The sequence below is a fragment of the Caloenas nicobarica genome, chromosome 6 (assembly GCF_036013445.1).
Source record: "Caloenas nicobarica isolate bCalNic1 chromosome 6, bCalNic1.hap1, whole genome shotgun sequence".
Lineage (NCBI taxonomy): Eukaryota > Metazoa > Chordata > Aves > Columbiformes > Columbidae > Caloenas > Caloenas nicobarica.
This window is the reverse complement of record NC_088250.1, coordinates 17861184-17874787: the sequence shown is the minus strand read 5'-3', so window position 1 is coordinate 17874787 and position 13604 is coordinate 17861184. Positions and strand designations below refer to the sequence as shown.

The 13604-nt window shown below is 38.5% G+C and overlaps 1 protein-coding gene across 2 annotated transcripts; it reads left to right on the top strand.

Annotated features, from left to right (window-relative positions):
• The first annotated feature begins 214 nt into the window (after positions 1-214).
• On the top strand, positions 215-13348 carry RBM45 (RNA binding motif protein 45). Of its 2 annotated transcripts, none has more exons than XM_065637844.1 (10): positions 215-551; positions 2031-2153; positions 2287-2413; positions 3524-3634; positions 3990-4169; positions 5077-5206; positions 6446-6542; positions 6897-7060; positions 8517-8713; positions 12399-13348. In XM_065637844.1, exons 1-9 carry the CDS (start codon positions 273-275, stop codon positions 8707-8709), a joined length of 1404 nt encoding a protein of 467 aa, XP_065493916.1. In that variant the 5' UTR covers positions 215-272; the 3' UTR covers positions 8710-8713; positions 12399-13348. The 2 variants fall into 2 exon arrangements, with proteins under 2 accessions (XP_065493916.1, XP_065493915.1); XM_065637843.1 differs by having other exon boundaries at positions 6894-7060.
• The last annotated feature ends 256 nt before the right edge of the window (positions 13349-13604 follow it).

Genomic DNA, 13604 nt, shown 5'->3' with positions numbered 1-13604 from the left:
CCGGGCACCAGCCCTCCGGGTGACGCTGCCCAGCCCAGCTGAAGGCGACGCTGCCCCATCCGCAGGCCAGGCGCTGAAGCCCGGCATGGGACAGCCGAGTAAACCCCCCGAGCCTCCCGCAGCCAAGGGACCCGCGTCCCAGGCCAGCGGCAGGGAGGCGGGCGGGGCGCGGCGGAAGAGGCGGCGGACACGTTGCCTCCCCGGCGGAAAGGGCGTTGCGACCGTTCCCCGCCGGCCCCCGAGAACAGCCAGTGGTCCGCAGCGGCCCCGCTATGGAGGAGAGCAGCGGCTTCCGTTTCTCGGCTGAGTGCCTGGATGAGCCGCCCAACAGCCGCATCTTCGTGGTGCTGGGCAAGGACACCGGCGAGGCGCTGATCCGGGAGCGCTTCTCGCCCTTCGGGGACATCCAGAACATCTGGCTGCTGCGGGACAAGCGCACCAATGAGTCCCGCGGCATCGCCTTCATCAAGTTCGCCCGCAGCTCGCAGGCTTGCCGGGCCATGGAGGAGATGCACGGCCGCAGCCTGGCCCCCGACACCAAGCCCATCAAGGTCCGGCCGCCGGGTCGCGCCCCCGCTCCCTTCCCAGCATGGCGGCCGCGGAGGGCGGCAGGCCGCGGCCGCCGCGCCCGGAGCTTGTCGCTTGTAGGCAGCGCCGACCTACGCGGGGGCAGCGCGGAGCCCTTCGGCGGGGCCGGGCTGCGGGACGGCCGGTGGCAGAGGCCCGCCGGGAGCAGCCCCTGAAAGCCCGCAGCGAGCCGGCGGCCTCGCTTGGCGGCGCCCGGGCCCGCTCCTCGGGGCGCCCGGGCCCGCTCCTCGGGGCCTGCTCGCCGCACGCACTGCAGGTGCTGGCACCGCGCTGGGGCAGAGCGGCGCGGCTTCGGTTGCGGGGCGTGCGGGCTCGTCCCACCTTGGCCTGAAGTTCCCACGCGTGGGATATGCTGCAACAGGCCTGTGGAAAACGCAGAACCTGGAAACTAGCTTTCCCTTTGTTGTTGTTTGGGTTTGTTGTATCTTCTGTTGTTTGGTTGGTTATAAATCTTGAGGGAATCTCTGTGAAATATTCCAAGACAGCAGATTTTGAGTGTTGTAAACAAGATCCACATGGATAAATAGTAATATTTTTCAGTAATATTTTATATTGGGTTTGTATTTTGTGCACAGTTATTTTTTCTTTTTTTTTTTTTTTTTTAATCTATGGAGCTTGCTGGCAGCTTTCAGCCTCTGGAATTGTTTTTGTATTTCTCAAGTACTGAGAAGATATCCATGACCTTGAACAGTGAAAGAAGATTCCGTGTGTTTCATTTGAAAAAGCAATTGAGTCAGTAAAATCTTTTCTGAAGAACTCGCCATTAGAAGCCAAGAGATCAGAGCTGTAGTTCTAACTCCCCTGTATGGCCATTAGAAAAATAATTTAAGAGCTCTGTGAAATCAGTTACTAGTTTGGTGTCAGAGGCTTGCTTTAAAGGTTGTTTGTGTTTTTCTTGATTGGTTGGTTTGGGTTTTTCTGATTTGGTTTGGGGTGTTTTTGTGTGTGGTTGTCTTCTGTGGTGCACTTCTGAGAAGAAATTTGTTTCAGTAATAAAAAAATATTTTAACAGTTACATCTGTGAGGTTATGATCCTTCATAGAGCACTAGATGTGCAGACTTTGGCCCAACTGAGCAGTGACCCGTGGCAGCAAGGTTTCATTAAGCTGCTGGGCTTTTCTGTTTGCTTGCTTATTTTTTGTTACCACGGCTATACTAGGCCTGTTGCAGTAATGTATTTGTTGCTACCTCACATGCCACCTGTGACATTGACAGTGCTGCTGAATCAGGCTTTGGAATTCCTGACGGTTCTTCATTACCTCTAGTGAGAACTTCCGCTGGCCCCTGTCCTGTTTGAGAAGCCATTTGAGGTGTATTGTATTTGTAGGTCTCTTGTCATAGATGCATCTGTGATCGAAATGTTCCTTTTTTTTTTTTTTTTTCCCCAAATACGATTAAGACCCTTTCTCTAGTAGTTAATGTCTTTGTAATTATTTCATTAGGTCTTTATCGCACAGTCAAGAGCTTCTGGAAGCCACCGAGATGTTGAAGATGAGGAGCTTACACGAATCTTTGTTATGATACCAAAAACCTATACAGAGGAAGATCTGCGAGAGAAGTTTAAGGTACTGATTTGTTGTTTCTTAGTTGTTACTTGAAATTGGCTTTTTCTTCTTTAGTTTTTTCAGAAGGGTTTAGCGCGTGGAACTTTAATGCATTTCAAATGTTGTAAATTAATACCCTTTTTAATTGTTCTAGATGTATGGAGACATTGAATATTGCAGCATTATTAAAAACAAGACTACTGGGGAAAGTAAAGGTTTGGGCTACGTGAGGTATTTAAAACCATCGCAAGCTGCCCGAGCAATTGAAGAGTGTGACCGAAGTAAGAATCTGACTGAATTCTTTCCAATTTTTCACAATAAGTGTGTATTGTCGTTGATGTACCTTTAATTTTTAGTTTTGTTTGCAGGTAAATTATTTATGATGTAAACACCTCTTGAGACAAAGTTATATTGCAAATAAAAACCAGTATTATTAACATTCATTGAGAACAACCACCTGATTACATTCTTGCAGGACCATCCTGCAAGTAATTCAGTGAAAAGAGTTTTGAAATGGATATAGAGTTTTCTTTCCTGTGTTATTATTGGTCTGTAATGCAGGCTTCATACGCAGGAAAACCTCATTGTAGTATATCCCCGGGAATATGCATTTTTAGTCATGTATTTGATATTAAATGAATTTATATATAAAAGCTTATCTAATAATCCATGGAGATTCTGTTGTGGTTACACGTGTGCTTCCCCCCTCCATTAATACATGTAATAGTTCTACATCATATCTATCATAAGTGGTTCTACAAAAATGATATTTGTGACAATTGTTGCATAGGAATACAAGTTTGAGATTACTTAGTAGTTAAACTTTATTTCTCTTCTGCTGTGAAGATAAAATGAAGTTATTTGGATATCCTGAGAGTAATACCTAATTCTTTCATAAAAGTGAAATCTAGACCAGTACAAAACATACATAAGCTGTTGCTACAGCATGGAAGTTCAGGTGGTTGCCTCTGGAGCATCTCTGAATCCTGCCGAGTATCGCAGAATGGCTGAGGTTGGAAGGTCACCTCTGGTGGTCGTCCTACCCAGCCCCCTGCCCAGGCAGGGTTACCCGAGTTGCCCAGAGCCGTGTCCTGGTGGCTTTTGAATATCTCCAAGGATGGAGACTCCACAGCCACCCTGGGCAACCTATGCTCAGTCACCCTCACAGCAAGCAGTGGTGCCTGGTTTGTGACTAGGAGTAGTTCTGTGTGGAACTTTAACACAATTATTATGGAAGACTTCAAGTGTTACAGATTAGCTTTTTCCTAAAGCCAGCACTTACTGAGTTTTCGGAATAATATGTTTTTAAATACAGTCCTTGAAGAATGCAGATCCAGTCAGGTAATTCACGTGTGCTGAGGTGTTGTAATATGTGTGGTTATTTCTTTCAGGCTTCAGGGCCATTTTGGCTGAACCTAAAAATAAGTCACCTGAGTCTTTCGAACACGATTATTATTGTAACAACATGAGGCAAGAGATTAGAGGAAATACGCTTCAGTTTTGTAAGTCACAGCTTTTTATATTAAAAATGACTTGTAGCCGTGAGTGTGGTCACAAAGTAAGAATGCAGTTTAGGGAAAGGGAAGCTAACAGAGGCTTATGTCAACGCTTAAATAGTAAAAGGGTAGATTGGGTGTTGGAGTTAGAAACAAGTTGGGTATTTTGTTTCAATATTTTTATGGCTCGCTTTGCTCTAGTTGGCCCATTATTTTGTGACTTGGATTGGTGATATAAACATGTTAGCTTTAGTATATAGTTGACCTAGATTACTTCTAAAAGTTGAATGAAAAATATGTATGAAACAAAGGCATGCTAGTGTGATGACTCAAATTATTTATTTTAATGTTGATTATTGAGGTGGGCAGCCAGAGTTTTGTAGTTTTGAAAAAAACGAGAGCAGAATTCAAGAGTCAGTCTCCAAACGTCTGTCAGTGGTATCGCGGCTTCCCTTTATCCAAGAGCAGCTGTTCGCCCTCTTTGATCTAGTCCCAGGACTGGAATATTGTGATGTTCAGCGAGATCCTCATACAAATAGTGGTGAGTGAAGGTACAAAATTTTTTATTTTGTGAAGGGAATGCATCTTAATTGTACTTTGGTTCATTTGTATTGCAAAATAACAGTACACTTCTTGGAAAGAATTAATGTTTTGTGTATCAATGGCTGCTGCTATCATTGCATAAACTCCAAAAATCAGTTTTGTTTGAGCCCCTGTTTACAGGTGGCCTTAATTACCTTTGTTTTCAGATAATAAAATCTCAAGAAGGACAGAATCAAAACCACGAGGAGTGTTCTTTGGTCAAATTAAGTTAATAGCTTTGGTCAGAATAAAAGGAGAAGTTTGAAAATTATTAAATGTCTAGTTTTAATGTTCTCTGAACAGATCTTCTGAGTTTTCATCTTGAAATAAGTTGTGTCTGTGTGTAGAAACTGACATAAGTACATGGGAATAGATAATTCCAAAACAAATAATGTTTTGTATTGGAAGGATTGTTTTGGTTTCAGGCTTGTTTTGCTATGGTTGAGGAAAAACATGGAAGAGCTCTCTTCTCAAAGAAGCTCAAAATGGAAATGATTCAGAGAGCTAAAATTTATAGTATTTGAGATTCACTCTTGGTGGGATAATTGCATTTTAAAGTGAAACTGTGTATATTTTTGTTTCTAATTCAGGGTTGGGGAAGAAGAGATGTTTTTACTTGTGTGGCTTTATTACCAGCTTTTCAAGTTAGAATAAATATAGCTGATCTGTCACTAGTTAATTCTACTGAAGTTTTCTTCACAAATACTACTAATGTTGCCAGTAAGTCATATATCTGTGGTAAAAGACTTAAGGATTTTGTATCATGCCTGACAAATGTGCAGTTTAATCATATTGCTTTAAATGAGAGTAGTTTGTTCTTTGGGTTTACCAGTATCATGCTGAAACTGTGTGCACTGTATTTGTAGGGTATGCTGTGATTCAGTACAGTACTGCTGCATCAGCTATATATGCCAAGTATAAACTACACGGTTTTGAGTATCCTCCTGGAAATCGATTAACTGTAACTTTCCTAGAAGATGGGAATGATAGCTCAGAGTAAGTACCAGTACATAGAGATAGCAAGATTTAAGTTGTGTTCTGGAGAGCAAAGTTTAAATAAATGGCTTTTAACATAAGAAGTAACAGCGATGTCACTGTGATCTTATTTCATACTCATAGTATTTTCTGAAATGTAGGTGTTTTGGTGGTGGTTTTTTGTTTTTTCAATCGTTTAGAATTAGCTTTTTGAAACTTGCTAGTCTTTCATAAAGGTAAGATTAAAATGTATATTCTTCAGATATATTGGAAAATCTTCGATTTGGCAAGAACCTTTGTAAATGTCTCTTGTAATATGTAGCAAGGCTGAAGTGTGTGGTTTTTTTTAATGAGGTTTTTGTATTAAAACCAGATTTATCTGCTTGATGTCTTGGTTGTGTTTGCAGTACTGCAAATAGTAGCCTTGTGAAGCAGGTATGTAGAGTAAAACTGCTGGGTGCTGAGCATATGGGGATGATCAGGTTTTACTTAGATCATCTCTGATCTGTTCCTGTGATTTCAATGCCCATTACAAGTTGGAGTAGCCTGGGTGTTTTCCTGCAGTGAATATTTCGGCTTAATTTTCATCCTGAAGGAATCTAGTTCATGTCAAACCTGTTCTGGGATATCAGTGAGGATATTGAGGAGGGACAATGGGGAGATTCACTTCAGAAGTCCATGCCTGATCTAAACTAAAAAATTCATTGCAGCCATCCTTCTTGCAAACAAATCCAATAATTCCTACTATTTTGTGGTTCTACAATGTGGACTGTGAATCGGCAAAAAGTGCAATTGTTTTTTCTTATTCCACAACAGATCAAAGAAAATTACTGAAAATCAGAGCTGGAAGTAAACTTTGATCATATTCTGAGTTCCGAATTTTATTTCTGTGTTCTTTATTGAAATGGGTGACATTTTTCTGTCCGTTCTGCCTTTTAGGTACCTTTCACAAAATGTAGTGAGCTCTGTAAAGTCAGTGTTTAGTTGTGTTTTTTTTTTCTCCTAGAGTATTAAAAAAGCAAATATATTTGTTTCTTTTACATGTAGAAATGTATGAGTGTTTTCAGCCAGTTGCAGCTAGCAAGCATAGGTCATGTCTGGAGTGTCATGAAAGCCTGATGTGCTTTTTGTTAACTACATGAGTTTACAGATTTCCAGGGATACTTTTAGATGTGCGTTAAAACTTACTTTCTCTTGCTGAATTTAAGGTTATTGTAGCTTAGCTCTTTCTTTAAAATAGTTTATCATTTCTGCTTGCAGCCTTATCAGAAAAATGGCAACACAGCTGGTAACGGCACAGGTGTCATCCGTGTTGCGGAACAGCAATGCAGTTGTTCAGCAGTATAGGACACCTCCTGTAAGTTAATATCATGGATACAGTTAATATTCTTCTGAATTGTTGTAAGGAACTTCAGAAATGTCAATAAAGAACACTGCTCACTTCCTTCTATAACTGTTTTGGGTGCTACATTTTTAAGATGTACCTCTGGTTGGTTTGTACAGTTTTATTCCTTGTGAAGGTGTCTGACCTTACTTGGATTTGTTGTCCAATTTAATGAAATAACTGAAGTAATCAAATTAAGTAAGATGTGAACTGGTAGAGCCCGTTTCTATCCTGTGATAGGAACGAAAACCGTAAAGAAGATAAAACGACTCATTTTTTTTTCCCATCGGTTAATTTATACTTGCATTTTTTTCCCTATTTCAGCAGGTGTTTGGAGGAACTTCTGGCTCACAGTTACTTCAGCCCCAGACAGATGCCGTACTTCCACCAATCAAAAAAAAAGTTCCACCTGACACTTCTGTGAAGGAACGGCTTTTTGTACTTTTTCATCCTCATCCTTTACCTGTAAATGTATTGGAGGATGTGTTCTGGTAAGACTCCATTTACAAATATGGGCTCTCTAACCAAAAAAAACCTGTTAAATATTTAAAATAAATGCTGAAAACCAAAAAAATCATAAACTCCAGAAAAGACAGTGTACAGTGATCAATAAGTGATCAAAGGTAACAGTTGGTTTTTCAAACAAGTGTGTAATGGAACTCACCTTGAAACATAAATGCAGTGGCATCAGGACAGCAGCTTTATTATTCGTTAATGTAATTTGAAGTAAAATGTCTAGTCTTAGATTTTTTTTTTTTTTAGCAAATAAATGTCATACTTCCTGGTCTTATAGCCTAATTTATTTGGCATTCTTACACATTTATTTAAGGAATTTAAGTATTTTGCTAAATTTCCCCAGTAACTTAAGGAAGTAAGTATAGGGATGTGTCTTTTCTGGTGTGTCCTGAGACATTTTGATGGTTTGCAACTTATTGGCACTGTTTCAATTGTCCTTTCACACTATGTTCCTATGAGGAGCAAAGATTTGAGAAACAATTTTGGCCATCTTTAAAACAAATCTGTAGTTCATCAGTTTTCAGTATTTCATATTATTTATTTTTAGTATACTCTTGAAGAAAGACATTTCCTTCTTGTAATAGCTGGCATTTGCAATACATCATTGGAAAGCCAAAGTATTTTCAAAGCACCGGGAGGGGAAAGAAACAATATGCCTGTGTGTGGAATTTAAAACTACTTATTTGATACACTGGATTTTCTTAATCAGATGCTGAGAAGACAAAGGCCGTGCATGCTAGTCTTGGCACGTGTATGACTTCAGTATGGAGCAAGTGGACTTTATTTTTTAAAAACACTTTTTAAGGGAACTGTGTGGGAATCTCCTGAGGACTGGAAATCTGGGTTTTTCCCTAAAGCTCTAGCTCTTGCTTTTTGAGTCATTTCAGTGAGACCTTTTTGAAGATGAATCATAACTGAACAAGTTCATTAAAGTGAGGTGCAAGTTTAGCCTCTGAATTATCTGCTGGTTTATGTGTGTGTGTGTATGTTCTTTCTGGCTCGCTTGTTGTTTTTTGTGTGGTCTGGTTTTGTGTGGTGTGTGTGTGGTGTTTTTTTTTTCTTTTGTGGCTTTTTGTTGTTTTTGTGGGTTTTTTAAGTGCCACTTACTGTTTGGGGATTATGGTATTGATTAGCTTTACATATTCTTTTAAATGTGATAAATCACTGGTGCTTGTGGTTCTATTGTAATATTCCATAGAAAACATTGCCTACAAACTTTTGGTTTTATTTCTATTCCTGCATGGAATTCTAGAAAAGGGAATATGAAAATTGGGAGTTCTGAAAGAGGGCAGCACAAGAAAGTATAGCATACATATGAGAATATAGTTTTTGCAGTTACCAAATCATATATACTTCAGATTGGATAATAGGTGTCTATGTTACAGCAAAACCTGTAAACTATCTTTTTTTTCTTTTTTTTCCCCTCCCCAGTCGTTTTGGAAACTTGATAAAAGTTTATCTTGTGGCTGGAAAAAATGTGGCCTATGCAAAATTTGCAGATAGAGCAAGTGCCAGTGATGCCATAACTGCGTTACATGGCAAGATTGTGAATGGTGTCAGGCTGAAAGTCAGGTTGGCAGACTCGCTGACAGAAGAATCCAACAAACGTCAGAGAACTTACTGAGCAGGTGAGTACCCAGTCTGTGCTGTTACTTAAACTGGAGTTCAACTACTAGAAATAGTGACAGGCAAAGTATTTTGAAGTTAGATATCAACATGTAATGATAAACTTTAAATCTATTTTTAGCTAACAACTTGAAATTTGATTTGTTATATATGTGTGTATACATATATATGTATATATGGGGGTGTATATGCTTATATATGCATATGTAGACTTTATTTTAGTAAAAATCTATTTTTTTAATACTTTTTGAACAAATATGGACCAGTTGATTAACATCAGTCTGGATGTTCATAGAAATACTCACTTTATGTCCATAAGAGTTATCAGTTAACATTGAAGAGAATATGCACAAATAAACAGTGGAACGGAGATCAGCCTCTATGTGTCTTTCTTTCATTAAAAACACCATCCCTCACACTGATGTTGGATAAAGATGCAGAGTTTAGTCCTTGAGGGGCAGAGGAGGGAAGGAGTAAATAAAAATGGATATGGCAAGCGCAGGGAAGGTTGCCAGGTGAAACCAAAGGTTTGGATATTTGGTTCATCTGGATTCTCAGAAATTGGGTGTAGCTGAAATGTGTGATAGTAAAAATGTTGTGGAGCCTGTTGTGGTGGGATTGAGGTGTATGTTTAAGATAATTAGTTTGAGAATTTATTAGTTGGTGCTGATGGCCTTTGAAAGCTGTCTGAGCTTCTAGAGAGGTTTTATAGACTTCAGGGGCCAAAATTCACTTATTCTTTTAAAACATTGGTTTGATTCAAATTATGGATGCGTGGGTTTTGTGTTTTTTAAACTTTAGGGCTATTGCCAAAAGTGAAATAGAGTTGGGGAGGAAAAGCTAAGCCCTGTTTTCTATGAAAAACTCCCAACTGTAGCTTCCAAATAATTTCAGTAGTCATATTATGTTCATAGGGGACATGCAATTTTGCATTATCTCATTCAGAAAACATCACATGAAATCCTGATGCTCTTCACATCAATGTTTTACTTCTAAGCTTCACTCTTTGTACCTTTCTATGTGTAAATACTCTGTGACCTGGGAGTTGCAACGATAAAAAAAGATTCTGCCCACAGTGTTCTTTTCTTCCGTTTGTCCAAAGGACTTTCATGTTATTCTTTTGATAAGCAGCAGTTACTAAATGCGGCCTTAGTCTTTATGTGCAACTTGCTTTAAAAAAAAAAAAAAAAACCAAACAAAAAAAACAACAAAAAAACAAAAAAAAAAACCAACAAACTTTAGCATTCTTTTTCGGTATTGAATTGTAGCTAAAACTCACTTGAAACTTTTTTTTAGTCAGCTGTTCTGGTGAATGCAACTTTAAGTAACTTGTACCTGTGCTCTTATCTTTGTACAAAGGTGTTTTTTGTTTTAATGTGATTTTTACTTCCAATAATGAAAGGCCAGCCTCTTGGTCACTACAGGAAAAACTATGATGTAAGGTGTAACATAATACCAGGTCTATTCTAACTACTTCTTAAGAAAAAAGTGTAGATACAATATGCATCCAAAATTAGAAAGATGACTTATCCTTAAGGAAGTCATTGCCTCTTAAAAAATATAAAATCCTTTCTGAAGTCCTGTTGTATTGCTTGCCTTTTATCTGTAACAAGGTGACCGGATTTCTGCAACAGACTTTTCTTTACAAGGTTGTCTGATTAAAATCCATTATAAGATGTGTGAATTCAATAGAATCTGTATGAAAATAAATTGAATTAGTCAATTGAATTAAATTTAAATATAACATTTATGATTTCGATGCAGTTCTTATCTGACTTTTTGGACTTTTTTCCCCAATAATATTTTTATTATGTAAATATTTTTTAATATAATTTACAAAATTGTTTCTTAAAAATGCTGTAGGGTAGTGGTGTGCTACTGATAAGGCTCTTGCAATGTAAAGTTCTGAACATAAGAATAGTTTATCTTACAACCACGTTTTGTTTCACAGAATCACAGAATGTTAGGGATTGGAAGGGACCTCAAAAGATCATCTAGTCCAATCCCCCTGCCAGGGCAGGAACACCCAGGTGAGGTTACACAGGAAGGCGTCCAGGCGGGTTTTGAATGTCTCCAGAGAAGAAGACTCCACAACCTCCCTGGGCAGCCTGTTCCAGTGTTCCGTCACCCTCACTGAGAAGAAGTTTCTTCTCAAATTTAAGTGGAACCTCTTGTGTTCCAGCTTGAACCCATTACCCCTTGTCTTACTGTTGGTTGTCACCGAGAAGAGCCTGGCTCCATCCTCGTGACACCCACCCTTTATATATTTATAAACATTGATGAGGTCACTCCTCAGTCTCCTCTTCTCCAAGCTAAAGAGACCCAGCTCCCTCAGCCTTTCCTCATAAGGGAGATGCTCCACTCCCTTAATCATTTTTGTGGCCCTATCAGGAGATATCAGGAGAATTTGAGTACGTATGTATTAATATTCTAAACTAATCCATCTAATGAATTTTGCAGGCTCTGGCTCTCCTACAAATCAATGAAAATTCAATTGTTTCTATGAGTAGTTAAACATTAGCAGAGAAATGATGGAAATACAAACTAATAAGATTCTCTTAACTACTTTAAGTTCTAATGTAAGGTGGCTTTTTTGGGTGAGGTTCTCACCTCTTATGCTAAGTATTAATGCTTGAAATAATCACTTTAAACTGTCTTGCTTTGAGTCAGTGCAGGCTTGAGAAGGCAACCATGGTATCTCTAGGCAGTTGCTAAAAGCAGGAACCATCTTAATGCTCTTGGTGTTCATCAGCTTGTGCTCTATTCTTAGTTTTTTTTCATTGCTTTGAGTATTTCCTGAGAACCTCTGTGCATTTGTCTGATGCCTGTTGTGTAAATTATATCACTCAAAACCAGAAGAGAAAGGAAATAATTTGGTGTATTTCAGAAGAATGTATTGTGGAATTCCGATTAATTTCTTCATTGCAACCTAGTAATTCTATTTAAATACCACCTCCAAAAAACCCCAAGCAAACCCACAAACAAACAAAACAAACTACCGAAACAAAACAACCAACCAACCACCCCAAACATCTTTCATGAAACTTTCAAGTAGTCCTTAGGAAGCAGACCTTGTAACTAGCACTGTATTAGAAATGCAAAACACAGATATCTAAGGCTGAATTCTGTGGCTCTTAATAATAATCACTGATTGGTTTTAACCCATTAATTGCATATTTTCCCCCCTCTGCAAATGTCTGGTGTTGCTTTTACGTAATTATTTAGTTACTTACTAAGTTGAAAAACATTCTGTCATGAAATACTTGGTTATTGTTGTCTTTATCCTTGCCCTGAAAAAGTCCTGCATCGCTGATTCGATTTGCATTCCTTTTTTTTAGTAAAAACTTTACTAAAATTCTGATGTTTAACGTGTGTATTTACAATGATTGATTTCTATGCAAAAATGTTTTAAGGAATTGTATCATAGCTGAAATATACTCCAGAATTAAAAAAAGTTAACTATGTTTTGTATCAACTGTATACTTGAGAAAAATTGCTGGCTTTCACACACTGCTCAGAAGAAAGGATACTTTAAAAGCATGTACGAAATTTTATTATTATTCTTTTAAATATACTAAAAGCCTTATATGCTGTTGTAACAATTATATTTTAAAATATATATATTTTAAAATAAAAATAGGTATGTTGCTTTTTGATACTATTTTTGTACTTGTGTTTTTTCTACAGAAACTAAATAATGACATGACCCTCAGCTAGCTGACTGACTGACTGAAAACGTGACTAGACATGGTTCCTGTGGACAGTGACAGCTTTTCTTTTTAATTGTTACTTAGTTGATCTCTCTCTTTCTCTCTCTATATATGTACATAGTACTTCCTGGTTTTGAAAATGCAGATGTGAAGTTTTCAAGATTGTCTAGGCATTAAAAATTGTAAAGTGGTGGTTGTTCTTGTATTAGTCTATAACCTTATATTACAGAAATATATCTCTTGTGTTCAGCTAAATTCCTCCTCTAAGATGGAAATTACAATGGTGTGGGAAATAAAGGAGTCAGCATTTTGTAGCTTGACTCGTTAATTGATAATGGTTCAGAATATAACTGGTGAAACAGGAGACATTTCTCATGATCCAAGTTGCATTGAAAACTGAAATACAGCAGTAAACTCAAAGAAAATAAAATAACTATTTCAAAAACTGCTAGCAAACCTGACAGTTTTAAGCTAGATTTTAGAAAGTAGCTGTAATCAAGAAAATTATTCAAGTACTTAAATATTTTGTTGATTTGGGCCAAAAGTATTTATTATGCTTTGTATGCTGTTTAGTGAAAAGGACGTTCGACTATGGATCAGACTACCAGAGCTGTTCACATTTATGCTTTCTTATCCTGACATCTTTTGGTTGTAGCTATGGGGAAAGTATGGAGTTTAGGGATGTTGTGTTGTTTGGGGTTTTTGGTCTCTCTTTTTTTTTTTTTTAAGCTTTCAATGCATATGTTGTTTAAGTAAGAACGGGACAATTGAACATTTCAGCAGGATGAAGATGATTACAGTATTGATGAAGCATAAATGAAGACAGTTTGCATAAGTATTTGCACAGATAATTTTCAAATGCTGAATACTTTTCTGTGTATTCCTGAATACTGCTTGTTGAATTGAAAATATCCTGGTTATTAAAATAATTTATACAGATAAAATGGATAAACTCTAGTTGTATGCATACTAGATGCTCTTGGATGCATCCCGCTTCCCAACATCTCCAGTCCTGCTCCCCTGATCATCGGCGTGGGGAGAGACAGCGGAGTGTCCTGGAACTTCCTCTGGCTCCAAGCTCCTTCGGAAAGGCTTCCTCCCAAAGAATCCCCAGCCCGCAGGAAAACGGGTGAGAAAGCCGGTCTTGCTCCCTTAGTTACCAGGTGCGGGATAGTGAACTGGG

What these genes read in the sequence shown, in the direction of transcription:
- RBM45 (XM_065637843.1), top strand. Translation starts at nt 273, where the DNA reads ATGGAGGAGAGCAGCGGCTTCCGTTTCTCGGCTGAGTGCCTGGATGAG. An exon ending in CCGACACCAAGCCCATCAAG is followed by an intron (nt 552 to 2,030) that starts GTCCGGCCGCCG and finishes TTATTTCATTAG; the next exon opens with GTCTTTATCGCACAGTCAAG. An exon ending in GATGGGAATGATAGCTCAGA is followed by an intron (nt 5,207 to 6,445) that starts GTAAGTACCAGT and finishes TTCTGCTTGCAG; the next exon opens with CCTTATCAGAAAAATGGCAA.